General features: G+C 37.8%; 1 protein-coding gene across 1 annotated transcript in view; it reads right to left on the bottom strand.

Moving 5' to 3' along the window:
• SLC26A7 (solute carrier family 26 member 7) overlaps positions 1-23532 on the bottom strand; it is a 132886-nt gene that overhangs the window by 36265 nt on the left and 73089 nt on the right. Inside the window, exons 6-9 of the mRNA XM_023517445.1 lie at positions 6797-6949; positions 5004-5086; positions 2688-2835; positions 45-158 (exon numbers count right to left, since the gene is read on the bottom strand). Of these exons, the coding sequence (XP_023373213.1) occupies positions 45-158; positions 2688-2835; positions 5004-5086; positions 6797-6949 (498 nt within the window). The remainder of the gene's footprint in view (positions 1-44; positions 159-2687; positions 2836-5003; positions 5087-6796; positions 6950-23532) is intronic.

Raw genomic sequence — 23532 nt, forward strand, 5'->3', positions numbered from 1 at the left:
CCCCCCGCCCAGCCTTCCTTTGTCCAGCTGAACAGGTCAGTTACCTGTGTCTTTGCTCCGGTGCTGTACAGGCCCGCGGTCCTTCCCATGGCAGCAGCGCTTGGTATGCAGAAGAAAAATGAAGAAATCACATTGCTCAGGCCGTGGGCCAAAAATTCCTGTAAGATTCATAATAAGAGAATATATGCTTTCCAATCACTTGTAGAGACCACAGGTACAAAATGTCAAAAAATCAGGTGTGTTTTCAGTTTCTGTTCTCCTCACCAGTTATGATTTGACAATTATAATAAAAACAGCTAATACTCATTTAGTGCTTAAAATGAGCCAGAAACTCTTCTAAGCACTTTATTTAATTCTCATCACCTTATGGGGAAATACTATTTATGCTCTCTGTTGTTAATTTCTCCTCCATCTTTTAGGTAACAAAAATCAGGGTTTTCTTCCCACCATTCAACCCACGGCCTCCACGATGTTAAATAAAACAGTTCATTCTTATCGGACCTGACCTAGTAGAGGCATTTGACATAGTTGCTCACCTCTCTCTCTTTCAAGGCTCCTTCTCTTGGCTTCTAGGACCTCACACCCACCTGGCCACCACTTCTCAATTTTTTTTTTTCTTTTTTGGTGGTTCCTTCTTACTTAACCAGTTGCAAGTATTGGGCCACTTCTCTTCTCTATCTACACCTTAGATACCCAAATACACATTAAACAAGTACCACATCTGTGTCTCCAACTTAACTCAACTCTTCCGAACATCAGACTATAGCGCCAACATGCTACTCAGTGTCTCCCTTTGCATGGCTAACAGGTGTCTCAAACTTACTAAACTGGGGTGTCACTCTCCAGCACCACAGCCTGGTTCTCCCACATTTTCTCCATTTCAAGTTCCAACTGTTTAAGCCAAAAACTTTAGCGTTATTACCCCCACCCCCTTTTCCCAGTTGGTGTCCACATCTAATACACAATCCATACACTTCTCATCTCTTCCACCACTCTGTCTTGGTCCAAGTCACCCAATCTCAACTGGATTATTGCAAAAGCCTCCTAACGGTTTTCTTGTTTCTGCTGTTAGTAGTTAGCATAGGCACATATCCCTGCCTTCATAGGACTGTGTTTCTGGTGAGGGAATGCTGATGATAAACAAGATAAATACAGAAAGTAAAGCAGAGGGGGGCATGAAGAAATCTGGAGTTTAAGATTTTAGATTACAGGGGTGGCACCTGTGGGTCAAAGGAGTAGGGCACTGGTCCCATATGCCAGAGGTGGTAGGTTCAAACACAGCCCCAGCCAAAAACTAAAAAAAAAAAAAAAAAAAAGATTTTAGATTACTAAAGAAGACCTCCTAGAGAAGGGAGCATTTGAATAAAGAAGCTGAGCAAATAGAATTCCTGAGAATGGGAACAGCAAGTGCAAATGTCCTGAGGCAGAAGCATGATAAACAGGTTCAAGGACAAGCAAAGTGGTATACCCAGAACAGAGTATAAAAGGGAAATGAAACAGGAGAGAAAAGGGGACAGTGAACAGTAAGCCCTGTAAGCCACCATGCAAAGTTTTCAAGGAGTATGACAGGAAGCCACAGGGAGGTTTTGAGTAGAGGAAAGATATGGTCTGTTTTGTTAACCATTATTTCCCTCCTACACAGACCAGTGCCTGGAACATAGTAGGATTCAATACATATTTGGGAACTGAATAAATCTGCTTTCATCCAGAGGTGAAAAGCAGGGTACAGAGAGGATTCAGGCCAACCCAGCGTCAGAGTAAGATTTGTACACAGCCACTTTGGCATTCATATCCAGTCCACTGCAGCCTCCCTGCAGACCAGCCCACCTGGCAGGGCCACCGTAAGGCTTGAAATAAGACATTGGCAGAAATGCATTCAGAAATATGATCAGTATACTCTGTACTATTTGGTATTCTAAGAATAGACTGCCACATCTGTAGTCTTTTACTAAAGAGTAATACCAGTGCTATGTGTACTTTGACATCCATAATTTTTCAGAGTTAGGGCCCTGTGTGGTGGCTCACATTTATTCCAGCATTTTTGTATAGGAGTGTCAGGGAGGTCAAGATGGGAGGACTGCACTGGGTCAAGGGGAGATCAGGTTGAGCAACATAGTGAGACTTTGTCTCTACAAAAAATGCACAAATTGTCCAAGCTCAATGCTGGGCACTTGTAATCGCAGCTACTGAGAAGGCTGAGGCAGGAGGATTGCTTGGGCCCAGGGGTTTGAGGTGGCCATGAGCTCTAATAACGTCACTGCCTTCTAGCCTGGGCAACAGACTAGCCCCTGCCAAAAGAAAATATCATGTGATGTTAAATATATTTGGATTTTCTCCTAAAAATAACATCAAGATGCCATTCTTTCTTTAAAAAACACAAAGCCATAAAGGTCATATTTTCAGCATCTCCCTTTGTATGGCCTCCAGGTGTCTCAAATGTACTCAATTGGGGTGTCACTCTCTAGCACCGCAACCTGGTTCTCCCACATTTTCTTCATTTAAGCCAAAAGCTTTAGAGTTATTAAAACCTTCTGTGAATGATTTAGAGATTTTCTTTAGTTTTATTCTACCCATTCTTGCTATGCATTTAAGAAAGTTTTATTTCTCATCAGTTCAGGATTTTCAGGATCTGGGAGTGCACAGTACAATGATACAACAGGAGCAGAGAGGGGCAGGAGATACTCCACCTGGTTGTCATCAACTGAATATTTAAATTTTTTGGCAGATCCTTGAGCAAGAGCCAGTGAGGCTGCATAGCCTACAAGTGCCACTCCAAAGGCTTCAGTGATGACTGCAGAGAGGATGTCCATCCGGGGAGCTCGAGATGGGGGAATTCTGCACAAAGAAAAGTCATACTGACGTCATCAACCTTCAGGTAATTTCGGTAACAACTTGCAGTGAATTCAACTGTGGTGATGACTCTCAAGTTTACATAGAATAAGTGAAATGCACATGAGAAAACCAAGCATCCTTGCCCTGAGAAGCCCTCTGTTTTCAACATTATTTAGCAGAAAAGCAGAATCTCAAGGAACACCACAGGGACAGCTACAAGCAGCTAACTGGCATTTACGCCCAGGGAATTCAGATTACACCACAGAAACTCTGACTCGACAAAAAGTGTCTGTATCAGAACAAAAGCAAATCGGGAGTGTCCTTTCGTTCGAACTTTTCCAAATGTTTATTTGGCTGGCGTTAGAGACTGTATTTCCTCCCTTGAATACCAGTACATTGCTGTGTGCAAACACTCGTTTACTCTGAGCTGTAATTCTTGAGCTAATCTCTAAATTTGCCAGTGTGATCATTAACGTAATTATGTTTTTAGCTCAATGCTTTCCCGGTCCATTTGACTATGCCTTATATACGTGAAGAAAAATCTGTATAAAGGTTCTATCTACCACCCTGTGTTGCAAAGTAGAAGACCACACTTAGCTATTTCTCCATTTCAAAGAACTGTTTAAATTATTTCTCTCAAGTAATACCCAGCCATTGTCTAAGTGTCTGCTGAAAACCATGTGAGCCAAAGTAGTAGTATTTATTTATCCCTGATGATTCTTTGGGAGACTTACCCCCCAAAAAAAAAAAAAGTCCCTTGAGCAAAAGTAGAAGAAAATGGGGTGAGAATTCTGTTGATTTAATACCTAGTATATAAGTAGAATGCTCTGACCTTTCATAGTAGCTTTTTCATGTAATTCTTGCAGCAGTCTGAAACACACCGTTATAACCCACTGTATGGAGGAGGGAACATTTTGGGAAAGGTTAGGCAACAGCTTAGCTAAAGTCATAGGGGATTGGCAAGGCCAGGATTCAATTTTAGCTCCATCCCTTGTCAAAGCCATCCTCTCTGTATAATTCCCTAAGGGGATGGGTCTACAAAACTCTCTCAGAATGAAAAAGAATTAGAGCGGATGGATGAGAAACATGTACGTTTTTTACTCACTTACTAAAGTTTATCCCCAAGATAAATTGATTCATATCATTAAAGGCCGTAAGATGTAAGCTATGCAAAAGTGCTACCATTCAAAGTATAAGAACTTTTGTTTAGTGGAAATTGAGTGTGCTTAATTATTAATAACAGCAAATGACCTATAAGGTAACAAGAAACTGACTTTCAAAGGTGGAAAAGCAGATAATCCTTGAGAAAATTAAAGTTGATTCAGATAATCACCATTACCCTATAGCTACATAGTTTCAAGACAGGATTTTTAAAAAATTTTCTTTTTAATCCCTATGAACTTTTTAATTGCTCACCCTTTTTAATGTTTTTAGGAACCAAAACGCGGGACTGGAAGATAAAATGTAAAGGACCCAACACTTGTAACTTTGCCTGAAATTTATAAATATTGGTGTATATACAGTCCCTTAAAAGGAAATCATCACAGGGTACCCTCCCTCTTCTCCACCATGTTTTCATTTTCTTTCAGTCTATATTTGGAACAACCGTTTGCCCTTTTACAGTGAACACTTTCTCTTCTGTTAAACTTCTTAATGTCCAAAGGCAGGTAGGGAGCTGCATCTCCTTCTCCACTGCCACCAGGTCTTGCCACGCAGGCCTAGGGGTCTGCTATTTCAGGTGATGCTTGTTTACCTTCACTATGGTTTAAGTGAAATAAAAATAGTCATAAGAATATGTGCAGGGCAGGGGAATAGGGCAGACTAAATCCCGGAGTTATAATTCTAATTTGCAAAATTAGAATTAGGCATTGGCCTTCCATTTTTTCAAATAATAGCTTTGCAAATATTTTCCAAATCTTTTATCTGCAGTAATACTGTATAAAACAATGATCAACTTCCTTGGCAATAGGTCAATAGTCTAGAAAGTTACTTTTTCTCCTTACATTTGTTTCTCTAGCATTTGTTTCTGTCATTTTAATAGAAATTTATTAGAATGTTGTCCTATACAGCGATGAAAAGCAATAAAATTCATACTTACCCACCCAGTCCCAGTCTCTTTCTCCATAAAAAACAAAAAACATTTTTTTTTTAAAAAAAAAAGACAACATTACCCTTTTGGTATACGACCAACTACTTCCAATCCATATGTATCTTCCATATTGGTGCAATAACAAGCAAATGACGCAGCAATAATCTGTGTGGTCCCGTTTGAAAAAAAGAAAAACATATTACTGGCTCCTCAAAAACCTTCAAACCATTTTTAAAAGTAAACATTCTTTTGTCCCATAATTGCCAAGGGTAGTGTAGCATTTGCATAGATTTTTAAAAATAATTAAAACCTTAAAAATAAAAAAATTCCTCTGAGTTTTGAGAACACTTAATTTATAGTTTCAAAATCAGATGACGTTCGGATAATATAGCTTTTCTAATATCCTTCCCTGCAGCAACCCAGTTATGTCCAATTTTGAAGGCCAAGAGGCTGACTCTCCCCATATGGCCCCTTTCTAGAACTCAAAGGACTAGGAGAATTCCCCATTCTAACCTAGCTTTCAAGGTCATTACTAAGGTACACTAGTCAAGATAAGAAAACAAAACCTGTTATATTTAACATTTCGATCCCATGGCCTGCATTTACACTTTGGCATTAGGTTTTAACAAACGTTAGGGCCAACACTGTGTAAAAAAAATCTTCTTTTTTAAATAAGAACAATTATTACCAGTTTTGCAGAAAATAAGCAACTATTTTATTGCTAGCTCCAGGGACTTCCTCTCTAGGGTTGTTTTCAATTTTTGGCTTTGTGAAACTTATATGTTATAGCTTCCAAGATATAATAAATATTTCCTTAATATCAACAGGACCTTGAATTATAATGATATGTTTCACAGTGGTTGCTGTGAAAGCCATAATCATTGTACTCCGTTCTTTAATAGGTTATTTGAAATACACACACATATGATATATATAACTCAACAGATCACGAAGAACGTAGGATCGTTCATGGCTTTGAGAGGCCTTCCATCTTACTGTAGAGAAATAAGTCATATCCTTCAGGAATAGTTTCCAATTTATTAATACTAGCCAAATAAATGTACATAAACTTACACTATTGTAGCAGTATAAAGAAATATTTCAATAGATGAAGTTATTAAGATACCATTTATTATATACATGTATAACCCAAAGATCATTAAAAAAGTCAAGCCAATTAATGATAAGTAAGTTAGTAAAGTGTGGTTATGTTAACATTTAATTTTCAACTGAATGCTTTGTTTATGTAAGAGTTCCCATTAGAGGTTCTTAAAATTTCTAAATGTATCTTTTATATTTAGAATGTAAAAAACCCTTAGGTGCAAAATATAATGTGTTGTTTTTCCAGATACAACAAAATACCATTTTTAAGAACCAGCCCTGGTCAACGAAAATCATGAGCATCCTTTTAAGAAAGTAAAATTAGGTCAGTAAAAAAAAGTATCAACAATGTACTAATCGTTAATAGACACTGGTCAATTGATAGTAACTGTATGCATGCCATACAGGTATCATATCAATAAGGTGTGGTCTTATTGCTTTACAGAAGATCATGCCAGAGACCTTTTCACCTCACCCTTGGAAATGTCTCCTTAAGTTAAGATCTTAGGCTACATGTTCTCCTGTTTATATAAAAAATTATAAGCATGTAAGAAATTCTGTATAAATTAAAAACATGTGTGCCACCTTCTTAAAATTATTGACTTAAAACATTTCCTGCTCTTACGTTAATGAATAGCCACATAAATTAGCTCCCACTTCAATGAGAGACAGGAGTAGCTGTGAGTTACTATAGGCAATATAGTAAGTCTATACAGATTACTCCAGTAAGCAAGCTGTGTATGGGAAAGAGATAAATGCTGATCTCATACTTACCAAAACTAAATCGACAGGAAGAACAACTTTAATTTTCGTTTTAAACTGTTCATTCAGCTCCTTCACAAGAACAAGGACCACGATGCTTAGCAAGGATAAGAGCAACGCTTCCAGTCGGACAGACTTGATGTTTTCAAAGACATAAGCATAAATCTGCAGTAATGAGCGAAACAGAAACAAAACCAGGGTCACTCACAAAATGCCAACATGAAAATTTGGCCCCAAATAATCTCAGTGATGCTTTATGAAAATATCTTAACGGCTGGAGGTGGAAAGGTGGAGGAGGGGAAAGGCGGATGGTGCCGATGTAGAACACAGCTCATTCCCGTGTATGAAATTGCCACGCCCTGGATGCTTCCATCAGACGCAGTGTTTGCACCTTCCTACATAAGAATACTACCAAGATATAAACACTTACAGTCTCAGATGAATGATAAAACACAAATATAGTCTAGCAAGGGGGAGCGGTGAGCAGGGAGAGGGGATATGGTGGGGGGACGGCAACTGGCTGGAGGAGGAAGGACATATGGCGGGATCTCACCTACTGTGCACAGTGCGAGGGTATTCAGGACGCTCCCAGTCCCAGGTGAGGGCCTGTCCTACAAATTGAAATTTACCTTGGAAGTGAGAGCAATGTAACCTAAGAATTTGTACCCTAATGTTATTTTGAAATAAAATAAAATAAAATAATAAAAGGAGGTCAAATAAAAGAGAACTCCACTGGATAGAATATAACTAAATAACTAATAGAAGATCCTTCTGTCTCCTTCCGGCATGTCAGACATGCCTCAGTGATTGCCTGCAGTTTCATCATTAAGAGCAGTGAGGCAACCACAGGCATCATACCTCTGCACTCCACCACTCTTCCGCAGACCCCAGAAGGACACAAGCACACATAGAAACCACCCACAAAGGGTTTAAGAGCTGGTACTTAACAGACATCGGATATTTGGCTTAATGTAGAATATTACCATGCTCTCAGACATTCAGCATGTGTTTATTGCTGCTTACTTTATACCAGGCACTATGCCCCATGCTAGGTCTACAATAGTGAACAATTTAGATACAGCTTCAATATTCACAGAACTCCCAGTCTAGTGTGGGAATTGCTAATTGAAGCAATAAAATAGTGCAGTACACTGATATGGACATGAAAAGGGCAGCTGAAGTATATGACTTAGAGATAATAGTGGGGGGGAGGCTTTCCAAAGAAAATAAATGGAAATCAACTGGATTATGGATGGCGAGCGGCGAGGAAAAGAAATCTGGAGGGAAAAGTTCTTCTTCCTAAAGAGCACATTTGTAAAACTTAGAACAGAGAATTGTGATGAAGAATACATGACCTTTTAAAATACAGTCAAGAAACCAATGCAATTACAGTAGAATCTCCATAGATGACCATCTCCCAACACTGGCCACCTCCTTAATCTGATTTTCATAGACCAGACATGGACCACACGTGCATCTCAGTACCGTGGGGCTGCTTCCTTAGGTTGACAACCTCTTGTTGTCTGCAACCACTAGGTTGATCAGTTTCTTACAGTACCTTGGGTGGTCAACCTACAGAGTTCCTACTGTATTTGTCTTTAATGTTAGCAGGTCTCTGAAATTATCCCAACATCAAGTAATTTGCTTAAAATTAGGAAAAGGTGCAATTCATTAATATCAGACAACCCTCTTGGAAACTTAGGATAATCTGACGTAGCATAGAAAGTAAGATAAATATAAAAGTAATGTCAAGGAAAATAATAACATTAAAGTCTCTTTGAAAATCAAAAGCACATGTTTATCCAACTAAGGCCAATAGCATTTTGCTCAACATCTTAGAATCTTATCAATAATTACATAAGCAGGCAGTGCCCATAGCTTAGTGGGTAGGTTGCCAGCCACATACACCGAGGCTGGCAGGTTCGAGCCCAGCCCAGGCCAGCTAAACAACAATGACAACTGCAATGAAAAAAATAGCTGGGCATTGTGGTAGGCATCTGTAGTCCCAGCTACTTGGGAGGCTGAGGCAGAAGAATCGCTTTGGCCCAAGAGTTTGAGCTTGCTGTGAGCTGTGACACTATAGCACTCTACTGAAGGTGACAAAATGAGACTCTGTCTCAAAAATAATAATAATAATAATTACATAAGCATCTGATGTACTAGCCTAAAAATGATAGGTGAAATTTCAAAGAACTCTAAATTGAGTATTAAAGGGGAAAAATAATAACTAGCCTAAATCTAGTCTTTGCTGTACATTTAATATAAAGAAACCAACTGGAATTTCATCTGGAAAATTAACACAATGATTCACAATTTCACATAGATATTAAACTTACAGAATATATAAGAAGATTTTGAAAGAGAAGAATAATTATAGGTTTATACTACCAAACATAAATAAACATGTATAATAAATTAAAACACAATACTAGTATTAAAATCTGTAAGAAAAATTTTAAAAGAATGAAAACCCAGAAGCATATAACAATTGCCTCACAGAAAAAAATCCACTATGCCATCCATGGACAAACACAAAGCAAAATAAAATAAATACTAGATTTTAAAAAGGATTAAATATAAAACCTGAGTCATTGAAAATACATTATTTTAAAATTAGGCAGAGGGCCTAATTAACAAAAGGAATACAAGTAATCAATAAACATGAACAAAGAGTTCATCCATATGAGTAATCAAAGAAATATAAATTTAAATGATAAAAAAGCATTTTCTTCTTTTAGCAAATTATTAATAACTTAAAAAATGATAATGATTTAAGTGGTAAACTTTGGGGGAAGAAATGGGAACTCTTTCACATGCCCCTATAAGTATAAATTGTTACAGTTTTTTTGGTTAGCTGATAAAACATAGCAAAAACCTTTGAAGGTGATGGATATGTTAAATTAGCTTGATTGTAGTAATCATTTCAAAATGCATACATATATCAAAACATTACATTGTACACGTTGACTATGTATGTTTTTTAGTTTGACAATTATATTTCAATAAAGCTGAAAAAATAAAATAAAGAGGCTTTGAAATGTTCTATTGTTTGCCTAAGCAGTTCTACTTTAAGACATTAAACTATGAACATTATTAGTCTCATGTGAAAGGACCTGGTACCCAGGTATACACTGAAGAGCACAAAATAAATCAAAAAAAACTAAACTAGGCAAATTGCCTGAATTCACTAGGTTACATAAATACATATAATAGTTTATATCCATTACACCCTTTATTTTAGACAAAATATATATTTCTTGACATGGAAAGGGCTTTCTGTTATGATGCTAAGTAGGAAAAGCAAGCTTCAAGTAAATACATAGGGATTGATATTGTCATGGGCTGAATTGTGTCCTCTCCCCTAAACTCATGTTGAATCCTAACCCCAGTACATCAGAAAATGACTGTATTTGAAGATGGGCCTAAAAGAAGAAAGAAGGTGAAATGAGGTCATATAAGTGGGCTCAATCCAATAGGATTGTCCTTACAAGAAAAGATGAGAAGACAGACAGGGACCGTGAACAAAGCAAAAACCAAGCGAGGAGCACAGCAAGAAGGCTGCCCTCTGCAAACCAAGGAGAGAGGCCTCAGAGGAAACCAGAACTGTCAACACCTTAATTGGGTACTGTAGCAGCCCGTATAGCCTATGGCTAGGAGGAGTAAAAGTTATAGGAAATGTCAGTAATGGAACACCTTGGTGAAAAGGGCATGGAGAGAGATTTAGTTATAACCAGCATGAGAGAGCTCGTGAGATGAGAGCATTGGTGAATTGGCAGTCTCTACACCTGTGGTGTTGAGAGGCACGAGCTCAGCTCAGCCTTACGTTAGGCTGGAGGAGAAGGCAGAAAGAAAGCATGCGCATTCTATCACAGACACACTTACTCTGACTCTGTCTTCTCTTCTGCCTGCAGAACGCCAGTATGATGTGTCTCTGCTGAAGATTACCAAGCTCTGCTAAAGACTAAGATCTATCTGTTCTAAGAAGACTACTTTACTGTCTCTAAGACACACACTCTCTCTCTCTCTCCAGCTAAAGTAGATAGCCCTCAAGCACCTAAGAGAAACTGTTCCTGAGCAAGGTAACTTAGTGGTCCGTGTGCGGAACCTGCCTAAGCCGGGCCCGAAACCTGGCCAGTCCCGGGCCCTGACAAGGGGTGTCAGAAGCAGATCCTGACAGGGTACCTCTAGCCTCAAGAACAGTGAGAAATAAATGTATGTTATTTAAGCTACCTAGTCTTGATATTTGTTATGAGAGTCCTAGCAAACTAATACAGATATTTTTAATGAAATAAAATGTCATATTTTAAATGTCTATGGATCTATCTGGAATGTTAATAGCCCTCCATTTGTGTTTATCTCTATCTTCCATATTCTTTTATGAAGATCTATCACTTGAATAATTGTAAAGTTTTCGAATAGGCCTTGAATGCTTGCTTATGTATTTATTTATTTAGGGATAAAGTCTTACCCTGTTGCCTGGGCCAAAGTACCATGGTGTCTGCCTAGCTCACAGAAACCTAAATCTCCTGGGCTCACTCCTGCCTCATCTTCCCAAGTAGCTGGGACTAGAGGCACCTGCCACAATGCCTGGCTCATTTTTCTATTTTTAGTATAGACAGGGTCTTTATCTAGGTCAGGCTGGTCTCAAATGCCTGAGCTCAAAGGATCTTCCCACCTCGGCCTCTCAGAGTGCTAGGATTACAGGTGTGAACCATCATACCCAGCCACTGAATGCTCATCTATAATATATCTTTTAATTTTGCCTTCTCTCTGACACACTCAATCTTGTTCTTATAACTTGATTTGTATTTGTCCATGGCAAATTTCTCAAGTCTAGTTTCAGGTAATAAAGACTACTTCTTATTTTAGCCCACAAGTTTCTTAATAGCAGCTCAACTTGCTGGTGTTCTTTATTCTATTTAGCATCTCAAATATAATTTGACTGCAATCAAAAATATTGGTTCAAAATATTTTATATTCAACAGAACTTATATGGACTATGTCCATTAGCATCTCTTAGAATTCTGCTGAGTAGGTAGCCTCACCAAAGGACTCACCATCCAGCCTAGGCATCAGGAATGGCATCAGGTTACCTGGGTCTTAATTTTATGTATTGAATGCTATTATTAGCATTCTAACTCTTTCAAACAATGAAAATGTACTCCGTTACAAGTGGAGCCTCATGTGGTGGAAGGAAAAAAGTGATGCGGATTATCCAGAAACCCCTTTGTCCACACAGTTAAAACAACAGCAACAACAAATTATAATCAGATACGTTAAGAAATAAACAAAGGAATTTTTTAGGTTGATTGTGGTGACAAGTTGCAGAACTGTGAAATTCTCAAAACCACTGAACTGTACACCTATAGCGGATTAGTTGCATGGCATGTGAAACATAGCCAACAAATGTGTTTTATTTTGTTTTGTTTTTTAAAGAAAGAAAGAGAGACAAAGAGAAAAACATTAGGGGTCAGACTGCTTTACTTGTTTTTTTTTTCATGGCATTCTATTTTTTTCCATACTACTTAGAAAGAAAATTAGGTACTAGAACATTAGAATTATTTGACATTCAGATGAAATTTTTCCTCTCTTTCTCTCTACATTGTGGGTGACAAATGTTCACAGGATTCCTACAGCAAGTCAAGCAACAGGGTCCCTTTCTCAAAGTTACCCATTACTCAAAGCCCCAAATAAAAATTCAGAATGCTATTCAGTGAAATGTGTTCTACAAGAGATAGGATAGAGGAGATGTCAAAAGAATTCCATACAAATTTTTTTTCTGATGGTTTAACATGATCCATGAACATTATTAAGTCTATTATTCAGAATGATTTGTCAGGAACAAGACAAACATCTAATTGTTTTAAAACATTGAGAGGAGTATTCCATCTGCCTTTTTCCATGATATTAAAAGTATGCCATGAAAGTGCCTATAGAAGAAAGGAGAGAAATATGTAAAACTCCCAAAGCCATAGAAAATTTGCTGTCGTGTGCATTTTGAAAACATGTGTTTGCAGTAATAAAATGACCACCCTAGAATGAAAAGAATGAGAAAAATCCCCAGGGTTTTTTATTGTCTGTCCAGATTAAACTACAACTCATCAAGCAGAGCACATTTCACAAGATACTCCAGAGGCACATGGGGGTGGGCAGAAGCTCATTACAACCAGCATGAAGAACACAATAGAAAAGGAGGCTGATGAGGAATGCTGTTCTGAAGACTGTCATCTAGTCCCATGGAAAGAAATCACAAGTTAAAGCCAGCTCATAGATGGTGGTGCATGGAGGTAGAGACAGCGACAGGACTAAGGACACACACAGACCCACATTTACATATGCTCATGTGATAGAGTTTTAGGCGTCCTAAGCACACATTAAATTTCTCATTTCTACGTAGCATAAAACCAGTCATGGGAGTCTGCTACATGCACCAAGCTCCAGAGATAAAAGTTCCTTGTGAGGGTCTTCATTTGTTTCCCAAATCTCAGAGAAGCAAACCTATGTATATCTGTGTGGATAAATAAATAGGCTATTTCATCAGAACTGACCACGCTGTTTAATAAAAGAGGGATGTAGCTCATTTTGAAGTTATATTAGTTCTTTAAATTGACTATTTATTACAATTTGATAGACAATAAAAAAAAGATATCATTTAATAAACCCATTTTGAGATATTTCAAAGGATGAAAATTGTCTATCAATAACACATATATTGCTTCTTATTATGCTTTCTGAAACACTTAATGGATATTTGATGCACACATATCCACACACACAAAACATATTTATATATTGTGTTTTGATTGGCCATTCTTTAAACATGTTTTGTTTATTTAATTGTTTTACTCATGTATTCTCAACTTAGAGTCTGGAAAAAAAAAGATACTCAATAAGTATTGTTGAATGAATACTTAACATAGTAATAGTAACAGTAAATCTGTAAACAAGGGTGGACTTTGCCCTGAATAAGCAGAATGACCAGGAAAGGAAGGACCCAGACTCTTCTTTTCTCAGTATCAATACTTGAGCTACCTCATATTAGAGATATTTGTAGTTATTACATGTTCATTCATTCAACTTGTTCATTGAAGTTCTATTATGTGTAATTCATTGATCTAAATATTAAAGCTACCATTGCAGTAAATTTCAAGTAATCCATCTTAAGTATAGTCAACCTGATCCAAATAATCAGATTTGTAATTTTCTTTTCTTTTCTTTTCTTTGTAGCTTTTGGCCAGGGCTGGGTTTGAACCTGCCACTTCTGGCATTTGGGGCTGGCGCCCTACTCCTTGAGTCACAAGTGCCACCTCCAAATAATTGGATTTTTAATAAACTGTAATTTTCTAAGAGTGAATATCAAAGGCTGACAAAGCTCGTATTCAGAATTAGTGAAGAAAAAATAAAGGCTTCCCAAAGGCCATAGCCATTCAATTGTTTCTCATTGCACCACAGTCATGAGAAGATCTTGAGGGTCTTGAAGATCTGGGGAACAAATGAAAACCCTCACAAGAAGGTCTTGCACAACAGTCATGAGAAGGTCTTGAATTGTTTCTCATTATACAACAGTCATAAAGAAGACTCTGTATAGAAATACCTCTACAGGAAGAAAAAAAATCTAAAGTGTATCCACTCTGTTAAATTTCAGAATGTAAAGAGAACATCTGACATGTTTAGAAAATATTAACAAGTGTTAAAAACTATATGGACTTTTTGTTCAATAGTCAAAATATCTCTTTCCTCAGCATTCCGGTTGCTCTAGATTTTGCTATATTAAAATGTATATGAGACAAAAAATGTGATTTTAACATTTTTAGAGTATGTCATTGATAATAATTCTTCAGTAGTAATGATTAGTATATTTTTGACCTATCCATAAAGGGACCACAAAGAATATTGTGAAAAAATATATTTTTTTCAGGCCAAAGACAACATGTAAACCGTTTGAGTATTATTTATCATTCCTGTGCTATTTTTGCACTAATGATCTGTCATAAATAAGTTTGTATTTCACAAGAGAAACAACAGAATGATAGTAAAATCAGCAAGCTTTACTAAATCTCACTAATTTGTTAGTAGGTACTACTAATCTACAATCTACAAGTCTTAAATCCCAATATATGACTTTGGGTCAGTCATCAGCCACAAAGCCTAAACTACCTTCAAAGGGGAAAAAAGAGTAACATCTATCTAAGTTTAATATCCCATGTGTAAACTGGTTTGAAAGCACATTTGGCATAATTTGTGCACAGATATACATCTAAAAATATATATGGATTTTTCCTATGTCTTAGGAAGAGTATCTTTTGAAATAAAACAAAAGTAGCACTACCAAATAAATCATCTTACTCATTGTAATATTACATAATCCATCTAACTGCATATTGCTTCAGAAGCCTCATCTTACAACACAGAGCTCTCAGTGGCAGTCATGACCCTAGGATAGTTTTCAAATGTTGTGTCAAATATATTTACTGATAGTATCATATGGATAATATCAGTAATCTTTTAATTTTAAAACAAATAAACAAGCATAAATCCTCCTCCCCATTCATTCATGGTTGTGTTACTGGAATGGATGAGGTGTTGCCCCTCAAAACAACATGTTTACATCATAAGTCCCAGAGTCTGTGGCTGTGATCTTATTTGGAAAAAGGGTCATTGCAGATCTAGTTAAGTAAAAGATCTTGAGATGAGATTATCTAGAATTACCTGAGTGGACCCTAAATCCCATGCCAAGCGTCTTTATAGCAGAGAAGAGAACAAACCCGGAGAGTAAGGTGATGTGGAGACTGAGGCAGAGACTGGTGAGGCACCCACATGCCAAGAAATGCCTGCAGCCAGCAGAAGCTGGAAAAGGCAGGAGGACTTCTCTCTTGGAACCCAAAGAGGGAGCATGCACTACTAAGACCCTGATTTTGAACTTCTGTCCTCCAAAAAGGTGAGAATAAATTTCGTAGTTTCGTTAAACCACGTGTTTGTGGCAACTTGTTACAATAGTCATGGAACACCGAAACAGTGACCCAATTAAGTATGTCACATTTCTGAGACAACTCAAAGAGAATGCTATGGGTTAAACTGTGCTCCCTCAAAAAAATTTTTTTTTTTTTTTTTTTTATAGACAGAGAGTCTCACTTTATCACCGTCAGTAGAGTGCCATGGCATGACACAGCTCACAGCAACCTCCAACTCCTGGGCTTAGGCAAGCTCAAAATTTATATGTTGAAATTCTAACCCCCCATACTTCAGACTGTATTCAGAGACAGGGGCCTTTAAAGGAGTAATTAAGTTAAAACAAAGCCATGAGGGTGGTCCCTATTCTAATATAACTGGTGTCATTCAGGACACACACAGAGTCACCAGGCTGAGCACTGTACAAGGGGACCACCATGTGAACAGACAGCAAGAAGGCGGCCATTTGCCTGCCAAGGGAGAGCCCTCAAACTCCCCCTTGATTAAGCCAGCGCCTTCATCTTGGACTTCCCGCCTCCAGCCACCCAGGGTGTGGTGGTTTATTGTCTCAGCCCTAGTGAATCCATATAGACGGCAAAGGGGACCCAGAGCTCCTTTCTTGTTATCATAGATGTCTGCTAGTAAATTCCCTTCTCGTCAAGTTAACCAAGCTAAAAGTATTTTAAAAACACAAAATGAAACTAAACAGAAAGCTTTGAGTAATGGTTACTAAGTGATCAGTATCACAGTGTCAGGAGAGCCCAGCAACTGACAGAGCATCAGTCAAAGATGAGTTAGGGCCTAGTATCTTTGGTAATGACCTGGATGGAACTGGAGACCATTCTTCTAAGTGAAATACGGTGACAATGGAAACGCAAACACCACATGTGCTCACTACTAAGTTGGAAATAGTCAATCAACACTCGCCTGCACATATGGAAGTCAAACTCCATGGAAGCCAAGTACGTGAGAGAGGGAGGAGGGCTGGGGTACACTCACACCTAACTGGTGCTAGGCACATATTCTGAGTGAGGAGCACACTTACAACTTTGCCTTAAAGTGTACAAAACTAAGTTAACATCACCAAAACATGTATACCCTGGCAATGTTTTGCAACTTTATACAAAATGAAAAAAAAATCTAGGCATGGTTAATAACTGTGGTAAATATTTCAACTCAAGTGACAAATGTAGTGTCACAAGACACCAGAAAAAAACCATAGAAATCAAGCAGTTTCACACATTCTATGAATGCAGAAATCAAGTTCTTCAGACTACTGACGTGCCCCAGGTTGCCTGGCCTGCAAATGACAGAATCAGGGTGGGGACACAAGTGTCCTCAATCCTAGACTAACACGGGCACTTTTTACTGATGCCTCTCTCACAGTGCCTTCAGCTTGGCAAGGGATTTTTCCAAATGTGCCTGCTGCTCCTTTCTTTCCTTGGGTTAGGGAGGGAAGATGCCACTCTGTGGAAGGGGAGACTACCATGGACCACGGAGTCTTGGATTTTTATTTCTCAGTGGTGGGATTCACAGCACCTGGGCTGCTTCTCAGGCAGTCAAGCTCTTCTCACACCTGGTCTAGTGTCCTCGACACACTTTTTTTTTTTTTTTTTTTTGCAGTTTTTGGCCAGGGCTGGGTTTGAACCTGCCACCTCCGGCATATGGGGTTGGCGCCCTACCTCTTTGAGCCACAGGTGCTGCCCCTCCTCAGTATTTCAATAAAATGTTATGAGAACAGGGATGTTATTATTCCATTAAATCCTTAACACCTATGAGATGTTCAGTAATTTTGTTTGGGGGTGTGTGTTTTTATTTTTTTGAGACAGCGTCTTACTCTGTTGCCCTGAGTAGACTGCTGTGCAGTCATAGCTCACAGCTACCCCAAACTCTTGGGCTCGAACAATCCTCTTGCCTCTCAGCCTTCCCAATATGTGGGACTGCAGACACCTGCCACAGTGCCCGGCTAATTTTTCTGTTTTTAGTAGAGAGGAAGTTTCATCTCACTCTTGCTCAGGCTGGTCTCAAACTCTTGTGCTTAAGCAATCCACTCTCCTTGGCCTCCCCAAGTGCAAGGTTTATAGGTATAAGCCATTGTGTCTGGATTTCAATAAATGTTTTTTGAGTAAACTTGCTCTGGTGTTTCTTTACTCAGAGATGCCTGGTAATCTCTTCCCATTTTTGTGTAGTTTGTAAAAGTTCCTCGGATTATTCTATCAATTATTTAAGGCAGCTTGTACATCCCTGGAGCCTTTAAACATGAGCCACAATCACCTAGGAGTGCTCTCTCCCTGCCCTAACCTTCTCTGGGGTTAATTCTATTTGAATCCTCCCTCCAAATAGACCTAGATTCCTGCTTAGAGACCCTAAAGTCATCTCTGATACTTCTAAAATTGACGTTGGTACAAGTTCTCCCTGTTGGTAAGAATTTGGTGTCTCCTTTCAACTTTGCCCACATGACTAAATATTTTAGAATAGGCATTGATAACATCAAGCCCCTCCAAACACTTCTCCCTCAAAATAGTGAACACACATAGAAATACAAAAAAACACTAAGTTTAATATTATCCCCAAGTTGTGTTTGATCAATACAAACAAATCCCAAAAGCAAGGGGAAAATACACAACATTCTATTAGTTTTCATATCCTTACATTTAAATTTCTGATCAATGAGTATATCTCACACTGTGAACAAATCCATTTGCTATTGTTTCAAGGGATAAATTAATTCTCAGAGTAAAATGTGGTCTAGGGGAAGCATGGTATGTTGAACAGCTAAAGACAGCATGAGTATGCAAAACTCACTTGGACCAAACACACAACCACGCGTGCCAAGATCCAAGTGGCATCCGGCCATCTCTTGTTTAGTAAATTAGTCTAATTTAAATTACTTGTATTTTGTGGTGATGCATTTTTCAGTGAATTGTGGGGGGGTGGAGAGAGCTCAGCCTCATATGGTACAGTTGCAAAATACATATTTGCTCTCTGATTTAGAATCTTAACCTAACCTTTGTTACGAATTTCCACATAACTGCTCCATATACAAATTAAACCTGCCACATTTTCTGTCCCCTGTATCACTGACTGAGTCAAGCTGCAGATGAACATTCTTTTGCTCTCCCCTAAAATTATTCTATCCATTTTTTCAGGACACATTGGACATCGAAATTCACAATACAAATGACCCCATATCTGGAGAAAAATGTGGGTTTTCACAAACCACCAAAGTATGTTCTTGATTCAGAAATCCCAGAGGGCCTGTGTGTTCAAAGTAGATTTGCTCTTCACATATAAACCTCATTTGTACATATTTAATTGTGATCTCATTCCCTAGAAAAGAAAACGTTTCACCAGCTCTGATTTCTGTCTGACGTTTCTATCCCATTTTATGAACTTTCTTGGTTCCCTCTTGGCAGTCGTTGCGATCCAAACTAGAAAAGTGCTTTGCTCGTACTTCACGGATGGGGGTGGGACTGAAACGGTTTTGCAATTCTGAAACTCCCCACTTTTAAGGACGAAAATAAAAACTTCCAAGAAGGGTAATTGACTATATTTCCAAGCTTGCCTTTTGCTCTTGGGTTTAATGTACAGAATGGTACGTATTTATTTAGAACAGTACTCACATAAACCCATGCCAAAGAAACTGGCTCTGCCAAATTTGTCGTGGACTGCTTCAGGCTGAGACACTGGCGCCAGCTCAAAGAAATCCACATGTGCTAATATGAACTAGGAATTTTTGTAATTTTTATTATGCCTCATGGGGAAGACATCCTTTCTAATGAAAAGATAATTTATCCTATCTCAATTTTAAAAACTTTATTCTAAAGAATTAAACTTTTCCCTCTTTCTGTGTGGTGATTCAGTTTATTGGTCAAATATCTGAATCCCAGTGAAGACAAGAATAGAATGATTTACTGGCAAGCTAGGATCCCAAGACAGAAGTGGTTATTGTTGATTATTGCTTCAGCTTATTTTTAAGTATATGGCAGCACTGCTTATAATTTATTAAATGGGATTATAACTGCCGTGGGGGATTTGAGTCGGATCAATGGAAATGTTTAAAAATAAAAATAAACTAACTATCAGCATTTCTTCAATTCTAATGACTAACAGCAGATATATTTATTTTTTAAAGCTTCATAATTCTTCAAGCCATCTTCATAAGTTGCAGAAATAGATATAACTTTGTTTTGTTATTTAGTTTTGTTTATCCAATTAAGAGTTCTTTACAGAGGAAAAGTATGAAAGGGCACATTTTAAAAAATCTATAATTTGTGGTATTTAACCATGCATTACTAGTAAGAAAGATAATGGCTTCCATTTGGTGAGCAAGTATGCTTCATGTATTTCACTCTGGGAATGAATTTCAACAAGTATGACTATCACTGATTTATAGAACAGGCAACTGAAAGTCAAAAACTTTTAGGTCATTTGCTCAGGCCATGGCTAGAACTATGATCTGAATCTGAGTATCTGTGATTCTAAAGTTCTTTCCCTGTTCTCTGTTGCCTCTTTTTAAAGAAAAAAAAGACTAATAAGTGTCTACTGATTTTATGGGCCCTCATAAAATCGCCAGAGCTAAAAATTAACTCAGGGGAAAAATTTTTTTTTACCCCATATATAACTGAAGCAGAATGTAATGAAGCATTCATCAAAGTTCATTAAGAAACAGCAATATTCTAAAGGAGAGATAGTTTCATTTGAAATATATGAATTTAGAGATAAATAAAAAGGAGAAAGAAAATGCAAAGAGTGATCTGTGAAAGCATTTAGGACGGATACATAAGAGGATAAATTTGGCCTATACCATTCTTCTTAGAGATATAGGACGGTCATAACAGTTATTCTAGAGGGTCCTTTTAAATATGTGCAAAACAGAAATGTTGGGAGGGCATTCAAAGTATTAGAAGAAAGCCTTCAGAGTATTTAACATTCTGAGAGAATCCCTTTCCTGAGGAAATGGGTTAAGAACTTTCAGCTAGAAAAGAAAGAGTGGTCCAAGCACCTGAGCTTAGCTGCAGTTGGCGGCATGTGTTCCTTATGTCAGATGTAGAAAAGCCACATCTACCCCTCAGCCCTACTGGAGAGCTGATCTGTCATCTAAAAGGACATACCAACCACTTCCTGTACCTGATTCAAATTGCTTCCTAAAAACATTCCACTGTGGCATGAACACCTGTCAGCCCAGAGCAATCAAATCAATGGCAATTGTAGCTACTAATACTAGATGATGAGATTATCTGAACAGCTCAGAATAAGGCATCCCCAAGAAGAACACTAGAGAAACCATTATAGCAAAAAAAGGAAAGAGACTCTAAACTGCACACCCTAAGTTAAGAAGAGAATAAAGGCAGAAGGCTGTATTTTCTCTCAAATTTGACAGTAAGGAATGCTATTACCAGAATTAATTAATGGACATTTGGGGTGGCCAACCTGAATTCTTTTGACAAAAATAAGTGTCCCACCTGACACTAGTAGGAGTCATGACTGGCTCATTGTAAGAGTTCTAAATATTCTAGATATTAACTTAATTTCCAAGGAATATCAGTAACATGTTCTATATTATCATCAGCCTAAGCAGCTTTCAAAAAGCATGTAACAATGGCGAAAACTCAGAAGCAGGAAGTATAATTAAAGAGTGAAAAATTCAAAACTCTTCTGGACATTGATCTAGGCAAAGACTTCATGACTAAGACCTCAAAAACACAGGCAACAAAACCAAAAATAGACAAATGGAAATTAATTAAACTGAAAAGCTTCTGCAGAACAAAGTAAATAATCAACATAATAAAAAGACAACCTACAAAGCAGGAGAAAAAATTGCAAACTATGCATCCAACAGTGAACTAATATCAATTTACAAGGAACTCAATTCAATAACAACAACAATAATAATTTCATCAAACATAAGGCAAAGGATATGGATACACATTTTTCAAAAGAAGACATACAAATGGCCAACAGGCAAGTTAAATAATGCTCAACATCATTAACATCACAGAAATAAAAATTAAAACCAGGATGAGATATCACCTTACATTAGTCAGAATGGCTATTATTAAAAAGATAATAACAGATGTTGGCAAGAATGCAGAGAAAAGAGAACTTTGAAATACTGTTGGTAAGAATGTAAATTAGGACAACCTCTATGGAAAACAGTATGGAGATTTCTCAAAGAACTAAAAATAGAACTATTATTCGGTTCAGCTATCCTACCACTAGGTATCTACCCAAAGGAGAATAAAATCATTATATCGAAAACCTACTTGCACTCATATGTTCATAACAACACTGTTCACAATAGCAAAAGTTAGAATCAATGTAAGCATCTGTCCGTGGAGGACGAGGAAAAGAAAATGCAGCATATTTTCTTTTCACAACAGAACACCATTTAGTCATAAAAGTAATAAATTTATATCTCTGCAACAATATGGATGGCGCTGGAAGCTGTTATCTTAAGAAAAGCAAGTTAGACACAGAAGGACAAAAAGACAAGTTCTTACTTATAAATGGGAGCTAAATAAAGCATACACATGAGCATGGGCTGATGGACAATGGAGACTCAGGAGAGTGAGGAGGTGGGATAAGGGTGGATGATAAGAAACTATTCAGCGGGTACAATGTACATTATTTGGGTGACGGATGTTCTAAATGCCCTGAGTTCACCACTAAGCAATCTATGCATGAAATGAAATTACACCTGTACCCCCAAGATTTATACAAATAAAAAAAAATACAAAGATTGAAAAATCCCCAATAGTGTTAGATTCTTTGACCTGATGGCCGAGACTCCTATAATGTTCTCTGATGTAGCTTTGCTGAACTTAGTTTTGCTCCTTCACATACAACTTAAATGATACAGGACCAAGTTGAGATTCACATCATCACCATCAGATTCTATCAGCCTAACTATGCCAAAGCACACTTTGCAATATTCCACCGTAACCTATGTCCAACTTAAGATTTATTTCTTAATCTAATGCTTAGAACACCACAATTTCTGACATAGCAACATTAGCATCCATTTTGAAACCTGGGCAAACAGCTCAAACGCCACTTCTACCTAATAGCCTAAATGTGAAGAGCTCTGTGACACTGAAAAACAAGAGTCACTTTCTTTTTTTTTCATTTCTCATCAATGCAAAGCACAGCAACTTCAACGAATTGAGTAATGTTGAATTTAAAGCCAGCAGTCTAAAAATTACCCCTAAAACTGATCCTTTTCACCATGACAGCCCATCAAAGACCTCCAAAAGTCTCACCATTTTTGACCTATAAGACCAAGGTAAAGTAGCCTGCAGTTTTTATCTCATAAGAAAACAAAATGGAAAACACACACATATACACACACATACAAAAACATTTTACTATAACATTTCATTTACATTGCCACTGGAGAAACAAGCTGAAAGACCAAAGCCTTTCCCACATCAAGATGCCCTGATTCTACTGCAAGTAGTCAAAAGAAAGATAATTCTTTGTGCATGCAGAAATGACTAAAGATGCCGAGTTGTAAACTGCAGTCATTTCCTTACACTGCACACATGCAGAAGAGCAAGCTGGTCCCAGGGGTGAGGTCAAGATAGAAGCCATCATTGATTTGGTTCTATCTTATAGCCCTAGTGTCACCAAAAGTCTTAACTCTCGGGCAGTCAGCTGACAGCTTACAGCTACTTTGATCTGCTTTTGTTTGAACTGGAGTTTGGAATTATGTTGCTTCCAGGCCCAGTTCCAGTGTTCTTGTTTGGGTTTTAAACTTCCTTAAAATGAATGAATCACTGAGCCGGATATTACCTAAG

Source organism: Otolemur garnettii, unplaced genomic scaffold, assembly GCF_000181295.1.
Source record: "Otolemur garnettii isolate 467f Iridium unplaced genomic scaffold, OtoGar3 scaffold00004, whole genome shotgun sequence".
Lineage (NCBI taxonomy): Eukaryota > Metazoa > Chordata > Mammalia > Primates > Galagidae > Otolemur > Otolemur garnettii.